The sequence below is a fragment of the Aulonocara sp. 'chitande type north' Nkhata Bay genome, linkage group LG3 (assembly GCF_057382095.1).
Source record: "Aulonocara sp. 'chitande type north' Nkhata Bay isolate Kocher_YH1m ecotype deep benthic linkage group LG3, A_spYH_male_GT1.1, whole genome shotgun sequence".
NCBI lineage: Eukaryota > Metazoa > Chordata > Actinopteri > Cichliformes > Cichlidae > Aulonocara > Aulonocara sp. 'chitande type north' Nkhata Bay.
This window is the reverse complement of record NC_141346.1, coordinates 70,173,338-70,192,134: the sequence shown is the minus strand read 5'-3', so window position 1 is coordinate 70,192,134 and position 18,797 is coordinate 70,173,338. Positions and strand designations below refer to the sequence as shown.

At 44.3% G+C, this 18,797-nt stretch overlaps 1 protein-coding gene, 1 long non-coding RNA gene and 1 pseudogene across 3 annotated transcripts in view; all 3 read left to right on the top strand.

The window, feature by feature from the left end:
• Positions 1 to 214: 214 nt before the first annotated feature.
• LOC147336887 (uncharacterized) lies at positions 215 to 2,484 on the top strand. The gene is made up of 4 exons (XR_015128333.1): positions 215 to 781; positions 1,506 to 1,569; positions 1,936 to 2,000; positions 2,418 to 2,484. It is a non-coding gene; the product is annotated as an uncharacterized LOC147336887 (long non-coding RNA).
• Positions 2,485 to 2,721: 237 nt separating this feature from the next.
• LOC147336886 (rab3 GTPase-activating protein catalytic subunit-like) lies at positions 2,722 to 11,099 on the top strand. The gene is made up of 9 exons (XM_086286238.1): positions 2,722 to 2,739; positions 2,828 to 2,895; positions 3,648 to 3,721; positions 4,398 to 4,490; positions 4,631 to 4,803; positions 5,406 to 5,494; positions 5,672 to 5,837; positions 10,655 to 10,709; positions 11,019 to 11,099. The coding sequence occupies exons 1-7, from the start codon at positions 2,722 to 2,724 to the stop codon at positions 5,688 to 5,690; spliced, it is 534 nt and encodes a 177-aa protein (XP_086142364.1). The 3' UTR covers positions 5,691 to 5,837; positions 10,655 to 10,709; positions 11,019 to 11,099.
• Positions 11,100 to 11,214: 115 nt separating this feature from the next.
• Positions 11,215 to 18,797, top strand: part of LOC147336885 (kinesin-like protein KIF1C) — a 28,208-nt pseudogene continuing 20,625 nt past the window's right edge. The window contains exons 1-5 of the transcript XR_015128332.1: positions 11,215 to 11,347; positions 12,126 to 12,263; positions 13,864 to 14,091; positions 15,215 to 15,311; positions 18,103 to 18,206. The product of XR_015128332.1 is annotated as a kinesin-like protein KIF1C (transcript). The remainder of the gene's footprint in view (positions 11,348 to 12,125; positions 12,264 to 13,863; positions 14,092 to 15,214; positions 15,312 to 18,102; positions 18,207 to 18,797) is intronic.

Sequence of the window (18,797 nt, the reverse complement as noted above, 5' to 3'; positions counted from 1 at the left end):
CATTAAGAGACTCATTCGGGATAAGTTTTGTGGAGGGCGGAGTTCACTAATATACGCTTATGAGTTTTAGCCGAGAACGCAGCTAAAATGCTAGCATGCTAAGTTAGCCTGATTGCTAGCGGCTACTCGCGGCAGTCTTCTTTTAACAGCATGCACTCTTTTTTCCTTCGTCAGGAGAGGTGTACTGGCAGTCGCGTGACACACACAGATCAGACACTTATTTCTGTGTTGCAGGTATGGAGATGTTCTTATGTTTTGGAGATGCTGTCTTTCATTCATTGTTTTTATAAGTACAGTGTTGTACTGCCTGTTAGATGGCGGTTATTAATATAATTGTACTGAAGTATAATGTTTGAACTATAAGTACCAGAATATTGGGTCCTGGTTATTGAATTGTATTTATCTGACTGTTTATTTGTTTTTGAATTATTTTGTTGATTGTTCTTATAAGTTGTTTTTGATGTTTTTTTCAGTGACATATTATTTATTTTGTGCTTTTTGTTTTTGAGAGCTTAAGTTAATGTTTTAAAACAATTTGTTGTATTTGATTCATTATATTATTGTAGTGTTAATGAAGCTGCAGACACAGCTGCTTTCAGCATGGCCGGAGGAGAGGTGTACTGGCAGTCGCGTGACACACACAGATCAGACACATGTTTCTGTGTTGCAGATGTGCAGTAAAGAGCCAAAGACCCAGTACTGTCTCCTGCCTCTTTCTTTCACGCCAGAACACAACGCAAGAACAACAGGCGTAACACATGAACGGGTTACACATACTGAGGTGAGTTGTTGAGGATATGTCGAGCTGTTGATAAGCACGGCTGCTTTTGTGCTCTTATATACTGTTAGCCTGTTTTGCTGGCGTTAGTGAAGCTGTTTTCAACTGGATGTAACATTGTTGAACTCTGATGATTAATGAATAAACTCTCGATGTGACGACGTGAGCATGTAATTGTAACCCTGTGTTCATTTAGTCGTTTGATACCGTTTAATATCCAGCACATCTATTGGGTGTTTTATAACATGCCCTGGAATCATTTTAAGTTTTACAATGCCGGTGATTTACGACTCTTTCGCGACAGTCAACTGTGGCGTAAACTCTGGCGGGTCTCAGAGCTAGCTTATGTGAGCCAGCAGTGACATCTATACATGCAGTAGCCTTAAAATACTGATTATTTATTCTCCTGCTAGGTAAGAATTTGTGTTTTATACGTTTATTGTCACATTGTGCGCCATGTTATTGTTTCGGTGAAATGAATTTCTACAATGGCGGACTTAGACAAAATAGTGTTACTGTTAATTTGACTCTCTGCAGTGTTTAAATGCTTACACATACACAGTTACTGTCCCTCCACACGTATCAGTTCTGCTTCTATGCCCCATCTTTGTTTACTCTTTCCCACCCAACAAGTGCATAAATAAGATGTTAAAAACGTCATCATCATATCAAACATGATCGATTTGGGGGGAGTTTGTTTGGCACATGCTGACTGCATCCTAACCAGAAGAGGAGGCGAGAGCAGAGAACGAGAGTGCAGCAGTTTGGTGAAAGGAACAGGTGAAGAAGAGGTGAGCATCCAAGAGACGAGCAAGAGGACGGTTTCAAAGCAGACATTATGGCACAATAAAAGCTGTAGGAGCAGAGATTCATTCATATCTTTACTATTTTTCTTTAGCTTCTACTCCCGCTGCTTACAATAAATCCGAGATAAAGAACAAACAAGAACAACTCACATGGCATTGATTGTTTAGTTCAGTGTCACTCTGTGATTGTTTGACATTTCATATAAATGTGACTCTAAAATATAGCCAATAATATTAAAAAGCTGCTGTTACTGAGTGAAACTTGAAGGATTATGATAAACTTCAGTTCTTACTGAATCTGTAACATTGCTTTTTTTTAAATTGTTAAATGACTTTTGTGTCACTGCACAGTGAAAAGCTCACCTGATGTAGTGGTGAGGCCATGTTCACCACTAGATGGAGACAACCTGGCACAGGTTTTTCTATGCACTAAATTTCACCCTGAAAAGCCTTGGTGGGAATTGTTGTTTCATAGAAAGTAAAGGAAAACATGTCTTGAGGTCTTTTTCCAGTGTTTTCAAAATTGTTTTTCACATACACATCAAAACTTCACACAGACAAACACACACAAAATAACAAAATATGTCAATTATGGAGGGCAGAGAGCGCAGCCTTTACATTGTGTTATTGTAGAGTGACAGGAACTGCCTATGAGCTTCTAATCAAGCAGAAGTGTTGACGGAAAATCTATCAAAGGAAATAATTGATGAAAATCAAAGAAGAGAAATATTTATGTGATGTTCCATTTTCCTGAGAGCTGATTGGCTGTGACGACTCCTTCAAGTACTACATGCTACTTTGTCCTGCTAGTTAAGCCTGCTGTCTGTTCTCAGGCCTCCTCCTGTTTCACTGCCATATATCCACCACCAGAGGGCTCCACTGACCTGCCTGCTGACATCAGAGCACACCCCTGTGTCATGTGACCTGGCAGGAGTAGCAAAGCTGGACTCAGACCTGGCCCAGGCAAGTTCAAAGGCAGCTGTGGTAGAGAGAGGATATGGGCTCAAATTGTGCTCATAAATATTGTGTACTTGTAAATCAGGATTTGTGTGTGTGTGTATGGGATCAGAACGATGCCACCTTGAAATGAAACCGAAAAAAATATTGAAACTGAAAAAAATATTGAAACTGAAATAAATGTACAGCGCGGCTGCGGTCACGGACAAACTTGCATGTGTCTGTTCGGGAATGGCAGATGCTGAGAGGTCCAGCGTTTACATTACCGACTATTTCAAAGTGACAGCCTGAGGTGTTCTTCAGTAAATTGGACTACCAGACAGGAGGACCTGAGGCCCCACCGTATTATTTTCGGTAAGTTAAATGTGTGTGTAAGCTAATCCGTAACTTAGGTCCTTAGGTGAGCACTCGGCTGTAGGGGAAACTTGTTTTGTAAAGTTCGTTTAGCTAACCCGTGCAGGTGAATGAATTTACCCTGACTAAAGAAATCAAGAGAAACGCACCGGGCTGCTCAGTGACTAACCACGGTTACTGTGCTTTTATTATGAGTATTATACTGTAAGAGCAACAGGCTGGACTCTGCTTCTGCTCCTGTGCAGAGCTGCTTATTAATAAGAAGCTCGGTATACAGACAAGGATAACACAATACCCGGGCTAGAACGACAACTCCAGTTTGAGGCGCATGTCCTCCTGACATTTGGTGTTTGTGTTAACGATCCAATGGAAAAGCTTTGATGGGAGTGAGCTGTTCACTTGCACTATAGCACACAAAACGCTGCGCTGAGCACTGAGTGTTGCATCCGTGTACACACTGCATTGCTTCATATTTCACTCGTAAAGTAGGAAATGGGTGGAGCAGTTTATTAAAAGGGTAAACGTACATGGGTTTGATTGTACGGCCCAAACAGAGCTGGCACAGGTCTAACAAGCATGAAGGGACAAACTGAGTGTGACATAAGGAAATGCTTACATGTGTAATTATCTTGATTACTGGTGAAGGACTACGTCACATGTAATCAAACATGACTCATTACTTATAAAAGCCCTTTAACTAAAAGTGTATCAGAAACTCTCCTCTACTGTTTACTCTGTTTATCACCCAACAGTGACCTCGACCCTCTTCAAGCTCCTCACTGGTCAGTTCGAGTCAGGACGGCTGAAAATCCTCAGTGTTTACTGGGTAAGTTGAACTGATCAGTGGGACACTCAGGGACAGAGACCATGATGCTTTGGGGCAGACCACAGAGGTTTTACCAGTCAGTACAGATTTCAAACACACCGCTACATACTACATGTTGTATTTTTCTGGTTGCTAATACACTTGGATCCATTACAAACATACACATTGTTGTGGGATGTGTGAAGACTTTTTATGGCTTTGTTTTTTGTCCAAACAGCACAGAGGAAACTATTTCTAAGCCAAGAGGCTAAAATTCATGCATCAAATGATGCGCAGCAGATAAGACGGATGTAATCAAGCTTCCGATAGAAAGAACATAGTAAAGGACAAATAAAGTGTCATTGTTCTCTGTGTGGGCCTCCTACTTCCTCCCACAGTCCAAAGTCATGCAGTTAGTGGGGACAGGTTCATTGGGGCTCTAAATTTCCCACGGTGTGAATGTCTGTCTCTGTTTGCCCTGTGACAGACTGGCGACCTGTCCAGGGTGTGCCCCGCCTCTCATGACAGCCCCAAGCACTTTACATGTGATGTAAAGTGGACTTTTCTTTTGTTGCCACGTCCATGATTTAGAAAATGTTACACAGATGTTGTCCTGCTTCGCTGTGCTGAAGCGTGTGCTTCATGAAAAGTTTGAATAAGAAAATATCAGGTCAGTAACTGTTTGTGTTCCCTGTAGGTGAGGCTGTGACAGAGCTCTTTAAACTCTGCTGTAGGACTGAGTCTACAGAGGAGATTCCTGAAGAGGAGATTCCTGAAGATGAGGGCAAAGGTCAGGTTCCTGGCTTTACTTGTTGAGTGACCATACTGCATTCTGGAAACGTGCGTAGCTTACTGGGAGATCTGGGCATCTGTGCTGACCCGGGCCTCAGCAATTGAACAGAAACTCTTGGATGTGTTTGTCGTCTGTAGAAAACAGTGATATCAGCTCTGCTTTGTCCAAGCTGACCGAGCCAGCAGCAACTGTGCCCATTTCCAAACTGTCTGTCTCCAACATGGTGCACAGTGCCCGGAAGCACATTCGCCGCCATCGACGCATCGATGAGTCGCCCCTTAACACCGAGATACTCAATTCTGTCCTTCTGGTAAGAGTTAATCATGTAACCTGTTTAAAAGGCATTAACTAGTCGGACTTGACTGATACTTGACTGAGTTTTAATGGTTTCAGCTCATTTTATGAGGAAACTGATTCTGACAGAAGAGGTGTGGATCCCGTGTTAGGAGACGGTGAGCGTGATATTCAGAGCAGCAGAGACCTCGCAGCGTGTGGTAGTTTGACTCGTACTGATGTGGCTCCTCTGCTTCTTTTCACAAACAGTTTTTCCTTCCTGGTCACTGTTGAGCCCGTCACACTCAGAAGCTCGAGCTAAGACAGCCTTGAATCTTAAAACTACAGCCGTAATTGCATTTATGTCTTAGAGTGCTGGCCACAGATATTGATCCCATCTGACAGCAGCTCAGTAAAGCACAAGAGCGTCGTCTTAAACAGGATATCAGGCAGCGTTCTTATTTTTATTGTCTACTTCTGGTCACATCCTGCTTTTGCCACTGAGCGATCAGCATCCTGTGTTTTATCATGAAGTGCTGACTACGTGAGCTGCACTTGTTTAATTCTTCTAACATCTATAAAACAACAGAGTTTCTAAATGACAGACTTATTTATTTGTGTTTGTGTCTCTGTTTCCAGATGCTGCTGTGGAGAAGTCTGACTGTAAGAATAACACTCAGCTGTCCAACTCCAGTGGGACATCGGAGCAAGAGGAAACCTCTGATTATGTATGTTTGCCTCTTCACCACTAGCACACTCAAGGTTACACTCAGGTCAGGTCCAACATAAGTTTCAGAGTGAAGACGGGCTCAGTGCTGTCAGTACTTTGTCAGGATTTTTATTAGAATGTATTAAATTTGGTGTCCTGCTGTTTGATTTCATGCTGGTCTTTTCCCTCGTTGTAGAAGCTTTTCCACCAGCTGAAGTCAGCCCCCAGTGACAGTCTGACCTACCGTCTGGCTCTGTGTGTGTGTCTGGTCAACTATTACTACGGTGGGCTGTTGGACACCTCTGGCAGGAGTTTGTCCTTGAGTTGCGTTACCGGTGGGAAAATAACCATCTTATTTGTGGGTGGGTACCTCACAGGCTCGTGCTGCTTTGATTTTAAAGATGTCACACATATTAACATTTTCATTCTATAGCAGGTAAAATAAGTATTGAACACGTCAGCAGTTCTCTAAGCAAATATATTTCTAAAGGTGCTTTGATGTGAAATTATCACCAGATGTTGGTAACACAGGGACATTAAACACACAGACATTTATTTATTACTTTATACAAATGTTGGTGATGACAGTTCATGGCAGCGTCTGTATGGAGAAACCAGTCCCATCATTGCTCATGACTTTGACCCACTCACCACACAAACAGTCTATAAATCCCGAATGCTCCGTGGATCCTTCCCACAGATTCAGCTCAGGTGATTGGCTGGGCCGTTCCAGCAGCTTTACTTGATTCCTCTGAAACCAACAGTTTCCATTGGCTGTGTTTGTGATCATGGTCTTGCTGAAACATCCATCCTTGTTTCATCGTCATCATCCTGGTAGATGGCAGCAGATTTTAATCAACAATGTCTCCATTCATCCTTCCTGGAGTTAGATTTAATGGCTCAGTCCCTTTTGCAGCTTGTTATAAAGTTTTTATGCATAACATTTCTAAGCAATCACACATTTTTTTGGGAACATCAAAATCATAATGCTCCCACCTCCAGACTTCAGTGTTGCTGTGGTGTTTTTGGGATGCAGCCACCCAAACACGGTGTGTTTACAGCATTCAGAGAGTTTTGCTCTTAACAAAGGCAGTCGCACTTTTCTCCTCTCCCTTAGCTTCCCTGCTTAGCCTCTTGTGTCCTTGTCTAGTCTCGTGTTTTTTGTATTATTTTTCCCTGGAACACTCTCTCACAGTCTGTTCTCTAAAACCTAAAAGAGGAATTATGGGTTGGATCAACTGGTCCCTGAATGCAATTGACACCCCTTTCTCAACGAGAAGTCTGGGCTCGGGTGAGCCTGAGTGCTGAAGATATCTACCTATTTGGAGCCATGATAACAGGGTTCTGGCTGATCGGAGCTGGCTTGGCCCTGACTTATCGAAGAATTAAGAAAGCGGAACCGGCTGTTCAAACCCCCACAAGGCTGCCCGCTGGGATTCAAACGATGGGAAGAGGCGTGAGTTTCTCAAAATGGGCTCATTGAACGCAGCATGGATAAGATCTTGGAGAAGCTCACTGCGGTCGTTGTTAACTTGTTATTTTCTGTTATACTGCGAGAGTACTGTTGCCCGCGAAGGGTTGTTGTTGGTGTGGAGAAAAATGGCGTAACAAATAAAGCGCTTGGAGTGAGACTACGACGTCGTGTCTTTGAGTTCTCAGAATCGGCTCTCTGAGCACAAGAATGACAACATCACGGAGCGCAAGTTTGATAACATCATGGAGAAGCTCACGGCTCTCCAATGGGAGATTGAGAGACCAGTGTCGGAGTGTTAGAACAGCTTTGAAATTCATATGAGCTGTTCGCACTAAAGTAAAAACCTCCATCACTTACGCGGATACCCCTTCGGCCCCAGCCGTGGGCTCAAGGCTGGAGCCGAACCACAACTCCCTGATAACGACTGTGTTTAGACTGTTCTTCCCGTTCCATGCAAGGCCACCTGGGTTGGCTGGAAGACTGTTTACTTAGCCTGGCAGGGAGGAGGACACTGTCTCAGCTGAACTCTGGACACACACACACTTACACAGACATATATACACATGCAGATGTACACTCCTCCCCCCTCCAAACGCCTTCGACGCTTATTCCCCTCCGATGCTGACGGTGGATCAAGGAGACCAGCGCACGCAGGCCCGGATATACTGTCTACACTGGCTGTCTCTCACCCTTTACCCATCCCTGTTGCTTGTCATGTGTTTCTTTCGTGTATTAACAGTTTTTTCATGTGCAGAGGTGTTTCTGTTCTCAAACTGATCTCCCTGTTGGAGCTCAGTCTGGGGGGAGTTATTTTTTTCTCCTTTCCTCATGTGGTGCATTTTCCATTGTTATACCTCTCTGACCTGTCTTCCCCATGTGATGTTTGTGTCATGTATGTATGGTCAGAAGGGTAAGATGGCGCTGGCAAAGGTCGGCAGCCTTAACCCAATTTCCATCGGGGTCAGCCTTCAGGATCAATAAAGTTTTATTGAATTGAATTAAATGACCAAACTATATTAAAGTTAAAGCGTATCATCATTCATTCGTCAAACTGAATAAAATAGCAATAAAATAGGGTGGCTGCAGCTCAGGCGTTAGAGCGGGTCGTCTACTGATCGGAAGGTTCAATTCCTGGCTTCCCCCAGGCTGCATGCCAAATATCCTTGGGCAAGATACTAACCCCAAAATTGCTCTCCGATGCGTTCATCGGAGTGTGTGTGTGTGTGTGTGTGTGTGTGTGTGTGTGTGTGTGTGTGTGTGAGAGAGAGAATGTTACTTAGAAAGCACCTAGAAAAATGTGCTTGTGCGAATGGGTGAATGCACAAGTTGTGTAAAGCGCTTTGAGTGCTCAGAAGAGTAGAAAAGCGCTTTATAAGAACCAGTCCATTTACCATTTAACCAGAGGAGTATTGCACTGGTTGGATGGCAGCAGCCATGGAGGGAGGGTGTAATTGTCCCGTGTTATGCTGGTGTTTTGTATTAGATGTAAGCTTACATTTGGCAGCATTAGTGAACATTATACTGAATGTTACACAGGAGTGTCTCAGGTAGGAGGGAGGCTCACTTGGTCCATCCACTGAGCTTAGTGTTCAGTGATCGATGGTCCAGGGGAAAAGCTGTTTTCTTAGCCTGGCTGTCCTGTTTCTTGAACAGGTGCTGTCCAGGATGAGATGAGATTTGATTGGCTCTCCTGAGACAGCGAGTGCTGACCATGTCCTCCAGGGAAGGAAAGGGACAGGCACTATTCTTCTGTGCTGTCTTAATGAGCCACTGAGCAGTTAGCATACCAAGCTGTTAGCAGTAGGTGGGGACACACTATGGTGCTGTGGTAAAACAGCCACCAAGACTTTCTTCTCCAGATGGTTCCTCCTCCTCAGCATCCTGAGGTGGAGTCTTTGACTTTGGACCATGAGAGGTCCTCAGCTACGTGAGTCCCCAGGAACGAGGACACTCGCTGAACACAGTCTGCTTGATGTGGAGAGGAACGTGTTTCCCTCTGCTGAGGTCACATCTCCTTAGTTTTGATGGCGCTGAGCAGACGCTTGTGTTCATTGCAGCAGCCTGTCAGGTTTTTAACCTCCTGCCTGTTCGCCGTCTTCTCCACTGATGATTGTCGCATCATCAGCAAATGTAACGATGGTGTTAGAGGGGCAGGTAGGTGTGAACTCATGAGTGTACAGGAGAGCAGGCAAAGACGCCTGTGGATACTTTATGAATGCAGATGATAATATTCTGCCAGCGTTTCACAGACTTGTTCAGCAAACTTTAAACACACTTCACGCTTCTCTTTTTTTCTGTGGCTCTTGCGCACATATTGTTTTCTTTGAAACAGTCGTACCTGCTGATTCAGGCCTTTCTGTGGCTCTTCATAACTGGGCCTTGATTCTTCTGATAATTCTTTTCACTGGTCTGTGTGAAATCTTGTGGGAAGCACCTGGTCGTGGCCCGTTTATGGTGAAATAATATTCTTTCCACTTTACCAAAAGTGCGCTGGAACCTTCAGTAGTTCTACTGTGACCACTGCCACCAGCATGTTTTGCAAAAGTCTTGAGAGAGCTCGTTGTTTTTACCCGTCATGAGACGTTTCTTGTGTGAAACCTGAATAATGAGACCATCAGTTGGGACTGAACCAGCTGATATTTGATATTAATTGGCGAGGTCTGTGACGAGTTACATGACTCTTTGGTGGCAGGACTCCTGGGCTGGAGGTGCGAGTCCCACTGAGTCTGTGGATGTTGTTGGACTGTCCTGGTTTCCCACCTCGGGATAAGCAGACTACAGTAGCGGTTTCCCTTTCTAAGAAGTGGGACTAGGGGCTGTGCTTGAACTTGGGAATGATACTCCAAAGCCTCCCTGGAAGTCTGTGACTGGGTCAGTTCGTTAGTTGAACCTGAGGTTGAGGATATATTTTCAGCCCTGCAGCTCCTCTGTCAGATGGTGACGGCATACAAAGTATCTGGTACCACTGTCCTCTGTGTGCTGCTGTTGGTCCGTGATAATGAAAAGTTGTTGTTCTCGTTGAACTCTGTTATTGCTGCTTTATTCGTGGCCAACACTCAGCAGATATTGGCACCAGCCGATTTCAGTCGGGATCTCAAAGGACTTCATGGAAGAGCAGAACCTATTTGCAGACATTTGTGGGACCTTGTTAGACTGTTGACTTGGACACAGACAGAAGACAGAAACACATTTTGAGACCAGAGGAGATGGATCTGTCAGAGCGGGGGCCCCCAGGCTGTGGAGTGCTTTGCCTCCATCATTATGTTGCCTTGATTGCATTTATTTTTATAAACAGCAGCTTGAGACTCATTTATTTAGCCTGGCTTTGAACTAGATTTGTGCTGTTTCATATTATTGTGAAGCACTCTGTGGTTCTTATCCTGTGCCATATAAATAAAGTCAAATGCTGGATGTCTGTACTTTGTCCAGCTTCAGCTGTCCAGCTTCAGCTGTCCAGCTGAGCAGACACTTTAGAATCAGGCTTTGGTGTTGTTGTCAGTCATGTTGGATCTCCGTCCGTCTCTAATAACAGACAAATGACCAAAATGTAAAAATCCAAGTACATAATACCAGGCACAAAAGCCCCTGCAGTGTTTGTGCCGTGCTCTAACTAAAACTTTGCTTGAAATTGTTTAAGCAGTATTTGTTTCTCTGTTAACACACTGGTGTTCACTCATATCCATCTCTGTGCTTCCTAATCTGCAGGCTGGCAGGTGCAGCTCCTGATCTTCGCTGTTGTCTTTTGCATCAGAAGTTCCAGGTAGCCACACAGTGCACAAAGTGCACAAAGTGCAAGGACTAATCGAACGATTTAAAAGACAAAAAACAACATCATGCACATTTGTAGACTTGCAACTTTAATTCCAGTGGTTTATCAAAAGTGTTGTGTTAACTTTGATAATTGGAACGATGTTTAGGTGATAAAGAGAAAAATGAATTCTGAGAGCTGATGCTCAGTGTGATACAGCATCTTCAAACTCCCAAACACCTGTTTATGTCGTGTTGTCTGTTGAACACAAGTAGCAGTGTTATGTTTCCATGTGTGAAAAGAGTTTTTGTTCCTGGACAGATGCTGAATTGTTGTATCGAAAGGAAGAAGGCCAGAGATGAATCTCACAAGGTACCCGAGGGGAAAGAAAAGGAACACAGGGTCTCAGGTACCTGCCAGAAGAGCCGCCAAGGACCAGAGTGTGCAACCAGTGCTTCCAGTTCAACAAGAGAGATGTCTCAAGGAAAATCCTGGGAGTCGTGGAGTGACAGCGAGGAGGAATTCTTCGAGTGCCTGAGTGACCAGGGCGAGCCTGAGGCGACACAAGCTGAGGGCAGAGCTGAGGGCAGGCTGCACCCCTACAACAACATGACTCTGCTCAACTCTGCAGAGCCTCTCTATGTTCACAGGTCAGAGTCACTGCCTCACTGTGCAAACACATCATATGCTGTTATTTATTCCAAATACAGCATGTTGAAAATAATAGTCGGGGTCACACGGGGTGGAGCCTATCCCATACCATAGGGCGAGAGGCGGGGTTCACCCTGGACAGGTCGCCAGTCGCAGGGCGAACACAGAGAGACAGACAAACATTTAACCCAGGGGTGGGCAACTCCAGGCCTCGAGGGCCGGCGTCCTGCAGATCTCACCCTGTGTCAACACACCTGAATCAGATGGTTAGTTCAGCCTCTGGAGAACTTCCACGATAAGGATAAGCTTTATTTGTTGGTTGCCTGCAACTGAGATGACCTAATCGACCATACATACAATGTACAAACTTAACATTGGGGATACAGGTCAGGCTAACTAGCAACAAAGGATAGCCCTAACCCAAGACACGTTGAGGAGGTCATTTAGCCATTTAAATCAGCTGTGTTGGATCAAGGACGCATCTAAAACCTGCAGGACACCGGCCCTCGAGGCCTGGAGTTGGACACCTCTGATTTATGCTCTCATTCACACCTGTGGGCAGTTCAGAGTCAGAGTTAACCCAACCCCACTCGCTCCATGTTCAAAGACGTGCAGTTAATAATTAGAACTAAAAGAAAGCGGTTGTAACAGTACAGAGGCGACCTTTGTGTGACAAAACCATGAAAGCAGATCTCATATAAGTGGTTCACAGAAATGTCATTAAGCTCAGCTGAAGCTGACTGAGTCTGATATCTGTGCATCATGTTTCATTTTCAGGAACCTGCTCCAATGACAGAGGACCTGTTAGCAGAGCAGTCAGAGGTACTGACCAAACTGGGCACATCAGCTGAAGGTACCCACCTGCGTGCTCGGATGCAGAGTGCCTGTCTGCTATCTGACATGGAGTCCTTCAAAGTGAGTCGGACACACTCTGGGTCAGCTGTCTCCTAAGTTTCTTAGTGCTTCCTGTCTAACATCCACACTTAGACGGACACATCGGAGAGCAGCTTGGGGTTAGTATCTTGGCTAAGGATACTTGGCCTGCAGACTGGAGGAACCAGGGATTGAACCACGACCTTCTGATCAGTAGATGACCTGCTAATGAGCTACAGCCACCCGTTAGCCTTCAGCATTAGCCACATGTTGTGGAAGTTTTCCATTAAATAAAGCCTGCAGACGAGCGGTAGCTAACATTCTTTAATCAAAACAAAGAACAGAAAACCAAGCTTGGTGGAGAGCCTGCATGATCGCGGGGCAGACGGTCAGCAGAGTCTCCCTGAGCCTAGCATGGCTCTCAGTTAAAAACCTTCTTCAGGAACAAAAGGCAGTGCACAGCTGTTTCACACCTTAAGGTTCACACTCCCTCGCTGCCTCCCAGAGTCCCCGAAGAGACAAAAGATTCTTCCTGTGGAGTTCTGCTTCCCCCAACTTCCTTACTAGACCCCCACCATCTGTCTAACTGCATGAGTGTGAGACATGCTAAAATCCAGTGGCACCAAGGCATCATACAATAACATAATATGAATAATACATAAATAAAATAAATTCTTATACACACATTAGCGTCAGTGTGCCCTCGAGTTGCTACATGTCTGCTAGTTTTACTGTTCAGGATGTTTTGTGTGTGTGTGTGAACTGCCTGCAGTGAACATAACTGTGCAGACACACACACACACACAGTAGTCACAGAGAGTACCGCTGTGGTAGGGTGACCATAAAGAGGACACTGGGCCCAGTCATGAAGAACTTTAATAATACTGTTAGCTTAAAGAAAACGACGTCTTCTCTGTGCAGTTAATGATGAATTAATAAAAAAATGTCAGGTAGGCTTTTACAAGTAAACTAGTGTGAAATAAGAGGACTGTTGATCAGCCTACGCTGTGGAAAGCTGTGACTCTGTCACTGACAGTGTGGCATGATGGATGCAGTCATGCTGGGAGAAGCTACGTGAGTGCAGAAACCTCTGATCACCAGACGATCACGTGGTCGTCAGTTTTCAAACAGCTCATTGCAGTTTTATAAATCATCTTCAGAGGTTATTTGAACCTTGTCTTTGCAGAGACCTGCAGACCTGAGGCAGTAATGCAGTGATAATGACCAGCACACAGTGTAAGTCATGCTGCAGCTGCCCTGAATCTACAGTGTTGGTTATTCCCACCATGTCTCTATGTTTCCGATCCAGTGTGGACGAGCTCTTTATTCAGTCTGAACTGGTTTTAATACTAAAATACAATTGATTTGTTATTCATAGATTTTCAGATTTACTCTTACACAAAAAAGTAAAACATTTTTGTTGCCAGATCACACGTATTTACTTCCAGTCCTGAACAGAAGGAAATCGTTTTGATGCATAAATGACATTTTATGTTCAGTGACAGCCTGGTGTGCTTGGGTCCATGAATGCAGTGGTGTTGTGAGTGGGCCCTGCTCGAGTCGTCAGTGCCAGTATGAGGTGTCAGTGAATATATTTACACATTACTTCATTTAAAGGACGAGTTTGTGTCTCTGTCCACAGGCAGCCAACCCCGGCTGTGTCCTGGAGGATTTTGTGCGCTGGTATTCACCTCGGGATTACGTAGAAGAGGAAGTGGTCGATGAGAAGGGCAACACGATGGTGACGGGGACACTCAGTCCCAGGATGAAGATCCCAGGCAGCATGTGGGTGGAGGCTTGGGAGACTGCCAGGGTCACACCTGCACGACGCCAAAAAAGACTTTTTGATGACACCAAGGAGGCCGAGAAGGTCTGAAGCAGGTCGTTCGTTTTGCCACATGCATGTTTTAAGCCAAACGTGTTTACTAAGTGGATCACAAAGTGTTTTCATGAATGTTTCTGCTGATTTTCAGGATCCGCTTCTGCCATGGGGCCGTTTTGGCTCATGTATGTTGGAGAAGTCAGTTTAACACAGATCTGTGCTCACAGACATGTTGAAGCATTTTCACATGTTGATGAAAAAGGATCTGATGCTGTCACACACGATGTTTAACTGACACACAGCAGCTCTCTGTGGTGTGATGGTGTTAAATGAAGAACAACTTTAAACCAGCTTCTATTAATGATCCGGTCGGCTTTATGGGAAAGGGACAAACAGTAACTGGGGTTAGTTGTTTCCTCACCCAAAGAGGGTCCTGGATTTGGACCCGGGCAGGTCCCTGCCAAGCGTTTGCATGTTCTTCCTGCACATATGAAAGCAGAGCTCGGAGCTCCAGTTTGCACCATCACTGAAAATGTTGCCTGTCTTTTAAAGACATTGTTTATCCAAAAAGAGAAAGTTAAAAATAATGCAGCACGGTGGTTAGCGCTGTTGCAGCACAGCAAGAAGGTCCTGAGTTCAATTCCACCATCAGGTCTTTCTGTGTGGAGTTTGCATGTTCTCCCCGTGTCTGCGTGGTTTCTCTCCGGGTACTCCGGCTTCCTCCCACCGTCCAAAGACATGCAGCTTGTGGGGATAGGTTAATTGGATAATCCAAATTGCCACTAGGTGTGAATGTGCGAGTGAATGTGAGTGTGAATGGTTGTCTGACCCTATGTGTTAGCCCTGCGACAGACTGGCGACCTGTCCAGGGTGTACCCCGCCTTTCGACAGCTGGGATAGGCTCCAGCGCCCCCCGCGACCCTGAAAAAGATAAGCGGAAGCCAGTGGATGGATGGATAAAAATAATGCTCACTGATAGTCTTATGACAGATTTAAAGATCTGGGTATGACTGGTCCCTCTGTGAATAACCATCATAGAGAAAGGTCACCGTTTATCTGGAGTCTTCTTCAGAGGCAGCCTGTTGGCTGTGCAAAAATATTCTGTTGATCTGAAAGAGCAAAAGGAAAACAGAAGCCAGGCAAACTAAACTTTTTGGGGGTTTGTCTTTAGGTTCTGCACTACATGGCGATGCAGAAACCTGCAGACCTGGCCCGTCACCTCCTGCCCTGTATACTTCATGCAACTATTCTGAAGTTGAAGGAAGAAGGTAAGTCCTCACCGTTTGGTTGAGAAACACGTTTATATGAAATAAAATCAGGGAAAATAACTCTGAGCCCACAGCAGGTAAATTACAGTCAGACTGAAATACAAAAAACTAAAGATATTAAAATAAGTACTAAGAAAATGACATGCAACCCGAGCTGTTAATGGAGAAAAAAACCCAGAAGCTGCATGAATAAAAAAGTAGAAATCTTGGACGCTGCCAGCATAATGCACAGGCTTTTGACGGGGCTCGCACACAAACACAAAGCAGAGGATGAAGCATCACCAAATATGTTTCCAAACCAAAGAAGATAAGATGAAGCATACCTGCGCAGCGGTGGGTGATGAGGAGAGGCCGCAGCGAGTCTGTCTTAAAGTGCAAGTTTGTGACAGTTTAAAGCTTAACAAGCTAAGACGCCAAACATCCAGAGCACAAAGACAAGTCAGAGGGCTTTTTCAGACACACACTTCTAAACTGTCGTGCTCAACAGTGTCTCTGCTAAAACTGCATCTGTGCTCTGCTCCTGTCAAGTTGCCTATCGAGTGCTTAATGATAAGGTGCATGGTAGCTGCTTTCCTCTGCAGGTGGATGAAGCCACTGATAGCGACAAAGGAATGACTTCTCTGCAGACAGGCTCCTGGCAGAGCCACTGCAGAGGAACTCTTTACAATCACTGACTGTGAAACGTGAGGACTGTGTGGGGACGTGCAGACGGGGGCGCGACGGCTGGGAAACGAGGAGGGCTGCAAGTGGACGCACTGTATGATACACGCTGGCGTCTAGACAGCTCAGTCCTGAGCTGAGTGATGTAATGACTGATTGCATCGACACAGTCATTACATCAAAATACAACCCCTTTTTTTCGGCACTGAAACGAAACAGGCTCCGCACACACAGCCGTTCTGTATCACAGCTGTGATGCAAAAAGATTTGGGCACCACTGGTATAGAGTGACTGGAACCCAGAACCTGGAAGTGTCCAGTGATGTGAGGGTAAAGGACGTCTCACTGTGTACTTTGGTGCACAGATGAGTTTGTGGTCGGTTCAGTGAATGCAGCCCATCAGCTGCAGAAAAAGCCCAAATCCTGAGCCCTCCAAGATTTGGGCTCAAGATGTGTTCTGCACTGCAGGCCCTTGGACTCCATCAGGGTTTGGGCCAGTTTTGAGCTCTTATAAGTATCAGAGATGGACACGTGATATTTTCAGGGCTGCGTAGGCATGATGGGTAGAACATGATCCTGGTGTTAAAATGCAGGTAAATGTGATTTAGTTTGTTTACTCTAACTAGCTACCCAACCCTCACTGTGAAAGGAGCCTGGAAAGTTTCCCCAACATGAATTTCTTTCAGTCAAGTTTTCTCCAGTAATGATCAGAAATCAGATAAAACCCACTCTTTCTTTTATTCTACACACAATAAATTGATAATTATTCCAGGATACAGAAAAGTCTAGATTTCGTCTTCAGACTGTCACATCTGGAGCAGGGCATAATTTGATTTGGTTTTTAGAAGAAGCTAAAGATCTTTCAGTCGTGTTGCTGTTGTTCCCTGACACCTGCAGTGCAACCATCAATTTAGCTAATGAGAGTTCACGTATAATTATAACAGGTCTTAGTTTCTGGATCGTCTCTAAGTTGACGGTATACTGCTAAGACCAGTTCTGAGTCTAGAGACAGCCAATGAGAGACACTAGTAAGGACATCACTGAGGAGAGTTTTCTAGTACTTTGGAGAAACCTCAATCAGCTAACGTCCTGCTGTGATACTCAGACCTTTTCTCTAATTAAACCAGAAAGCTAGTTTTCATTTATTCTGTAATATCCCAGAATGTTTCAGCAGGTCAGAAATGCTTTGGTGCCTATCCAGGTTGTATGCAAATTAATTCTGATTAAGTCTGGACTACAAAATACAAAACATAGCTTGGACACAACAATAATGTCCTCGTTTCACTTCTTTAAAAAATGTATTTTGATCTTATGACACTTACTAAAAGCTTTACTTCCAGAGGTTGACAGAGACGCTCCGTGCTGATAACACGTGAATGTGTGAAGGTTTGTATCATATCTATCTAATAGACTCCAGTTTGTGCATGTAAATGGAGAGTCCTCTTCACACACTGCGGTTAATTATGGAGTTCCACAGGGTTCAGTGCTAGGGCCAATTCTGTTTACATTATACATGCTTCCCTTAGGCAGCATCATTAGAAGACATAGCATACATTTACACTGCTATGCAGATGACACCCAGCTCTATCTGTCCATGAAGCCAGATAACACACACCAATGAGTTAAACTGCAGGAATGTCTTAAAGACACAAAGACCTGGATGGCCGCTAACTTTCTGCTTCTTAATTCAGATCAAACTGAGGTTATTGTACTCGGTTATTGCAGATGGCCCCGCCCCTCCCTGAGCCTGGCTCTGCTGAAGGCTTCTTCCTGTTTAAAGGGAGTTTTTCCTTGTGCCAAAGCACATGTGGGTATATTCCTGGACAAAAGGCCTAGTTTCTATTTGCAGATGTGTTCTGTGATCCTCTGAAATAGCTGGATTAATTAACTCCAATAATAATCCATCAAGACTTTGTGGATATGTTTTAATCTCTGTAAAGATTATTATAAAATGTTGTGAAGGTTTTGATTATTTCAAAAGGATCTGTATTAGTGAGATAATAGTTTGCAGGTTTACTCGATTTTAGACTTTTTCTCATGTTAACAGTAATTGAGGTTACAAACGTGGCAGGTCTTTCTTTTAATCACAGCTTTCTGTCAATCTGGAAACACTGTCATTTCTTCTCTTTCAGAGTCTGCTGAAGATATTCCATCAGTGCAAAAAACCATTCAGCAAGCTACAGTTCAAGCGAGCAAGCTCCTGCAGTCCCCCAACCAGGACTACAAGAAGTTAGAGGTCAGTGAAAACTCGACCGGACTTTCCACAAATAATTCAGTTTAAAAGAAAGTATCATTAGATTCACCCAAAAAAGTTTTGTTTTTAAATAAATTATTGATTGGTTGTTAACTGTGTTTTTGTTGTTGTTGAGTATGTGCTGTACATGAGGTGTACGTAGACTGGACAGTGTGCTCCATGGCTGAGAACTTGGCTGATAATTATTATGGCCATTGATGGTTGAACCATGAAAACAGGGGTGTGGTGCAGTGGGATTGTAGTGGGAGCTGGAGTAACAAATGCCAGTGCTTCCTCAGTGATTTTTTCTAAACCTAGGTAATTCCTTCGGCTGTTCCCACCTGGGCTCAAAGCTTTTATACTCTGCTGATATCGGATGTGTTTATCAGTGATCGAAAACAGAGACTGAGATTGTTATTATTGAGTTTGATCACATGTTAGGTGCATTAAACACCTGCTTTAATACTGTCCTAAAGTCTGAGAACAATCATCACTTCTTCACATATAAAAATGTTCTTCTCACTAGCACTCAGTATCCATACAGCCCCTTTTCTTTGAATGTCACTGTACAGCTGCACAGCTAAACCCCACCAT

Excerpts from the sequence above, each read along its gene's own strand:
- LOC147336886 (XM_086286238.1), top strand. Across the intron at positions 2,896-3,647 it reads GCCCCACCGTATTATTTTCG|TGACCTCGACCCTCTTCAAG; the intron begins GTAAGTTAAATG and ends ATCACCCAACAG. Across the intron at positions 4,491-4,630 it reads TCCTGAAGATGAGGGCAAAG|AAAACAGTGATATCAGCTCT; the intron begins GTCAGGTTCCTG and ends TGTCGTCTGTAG.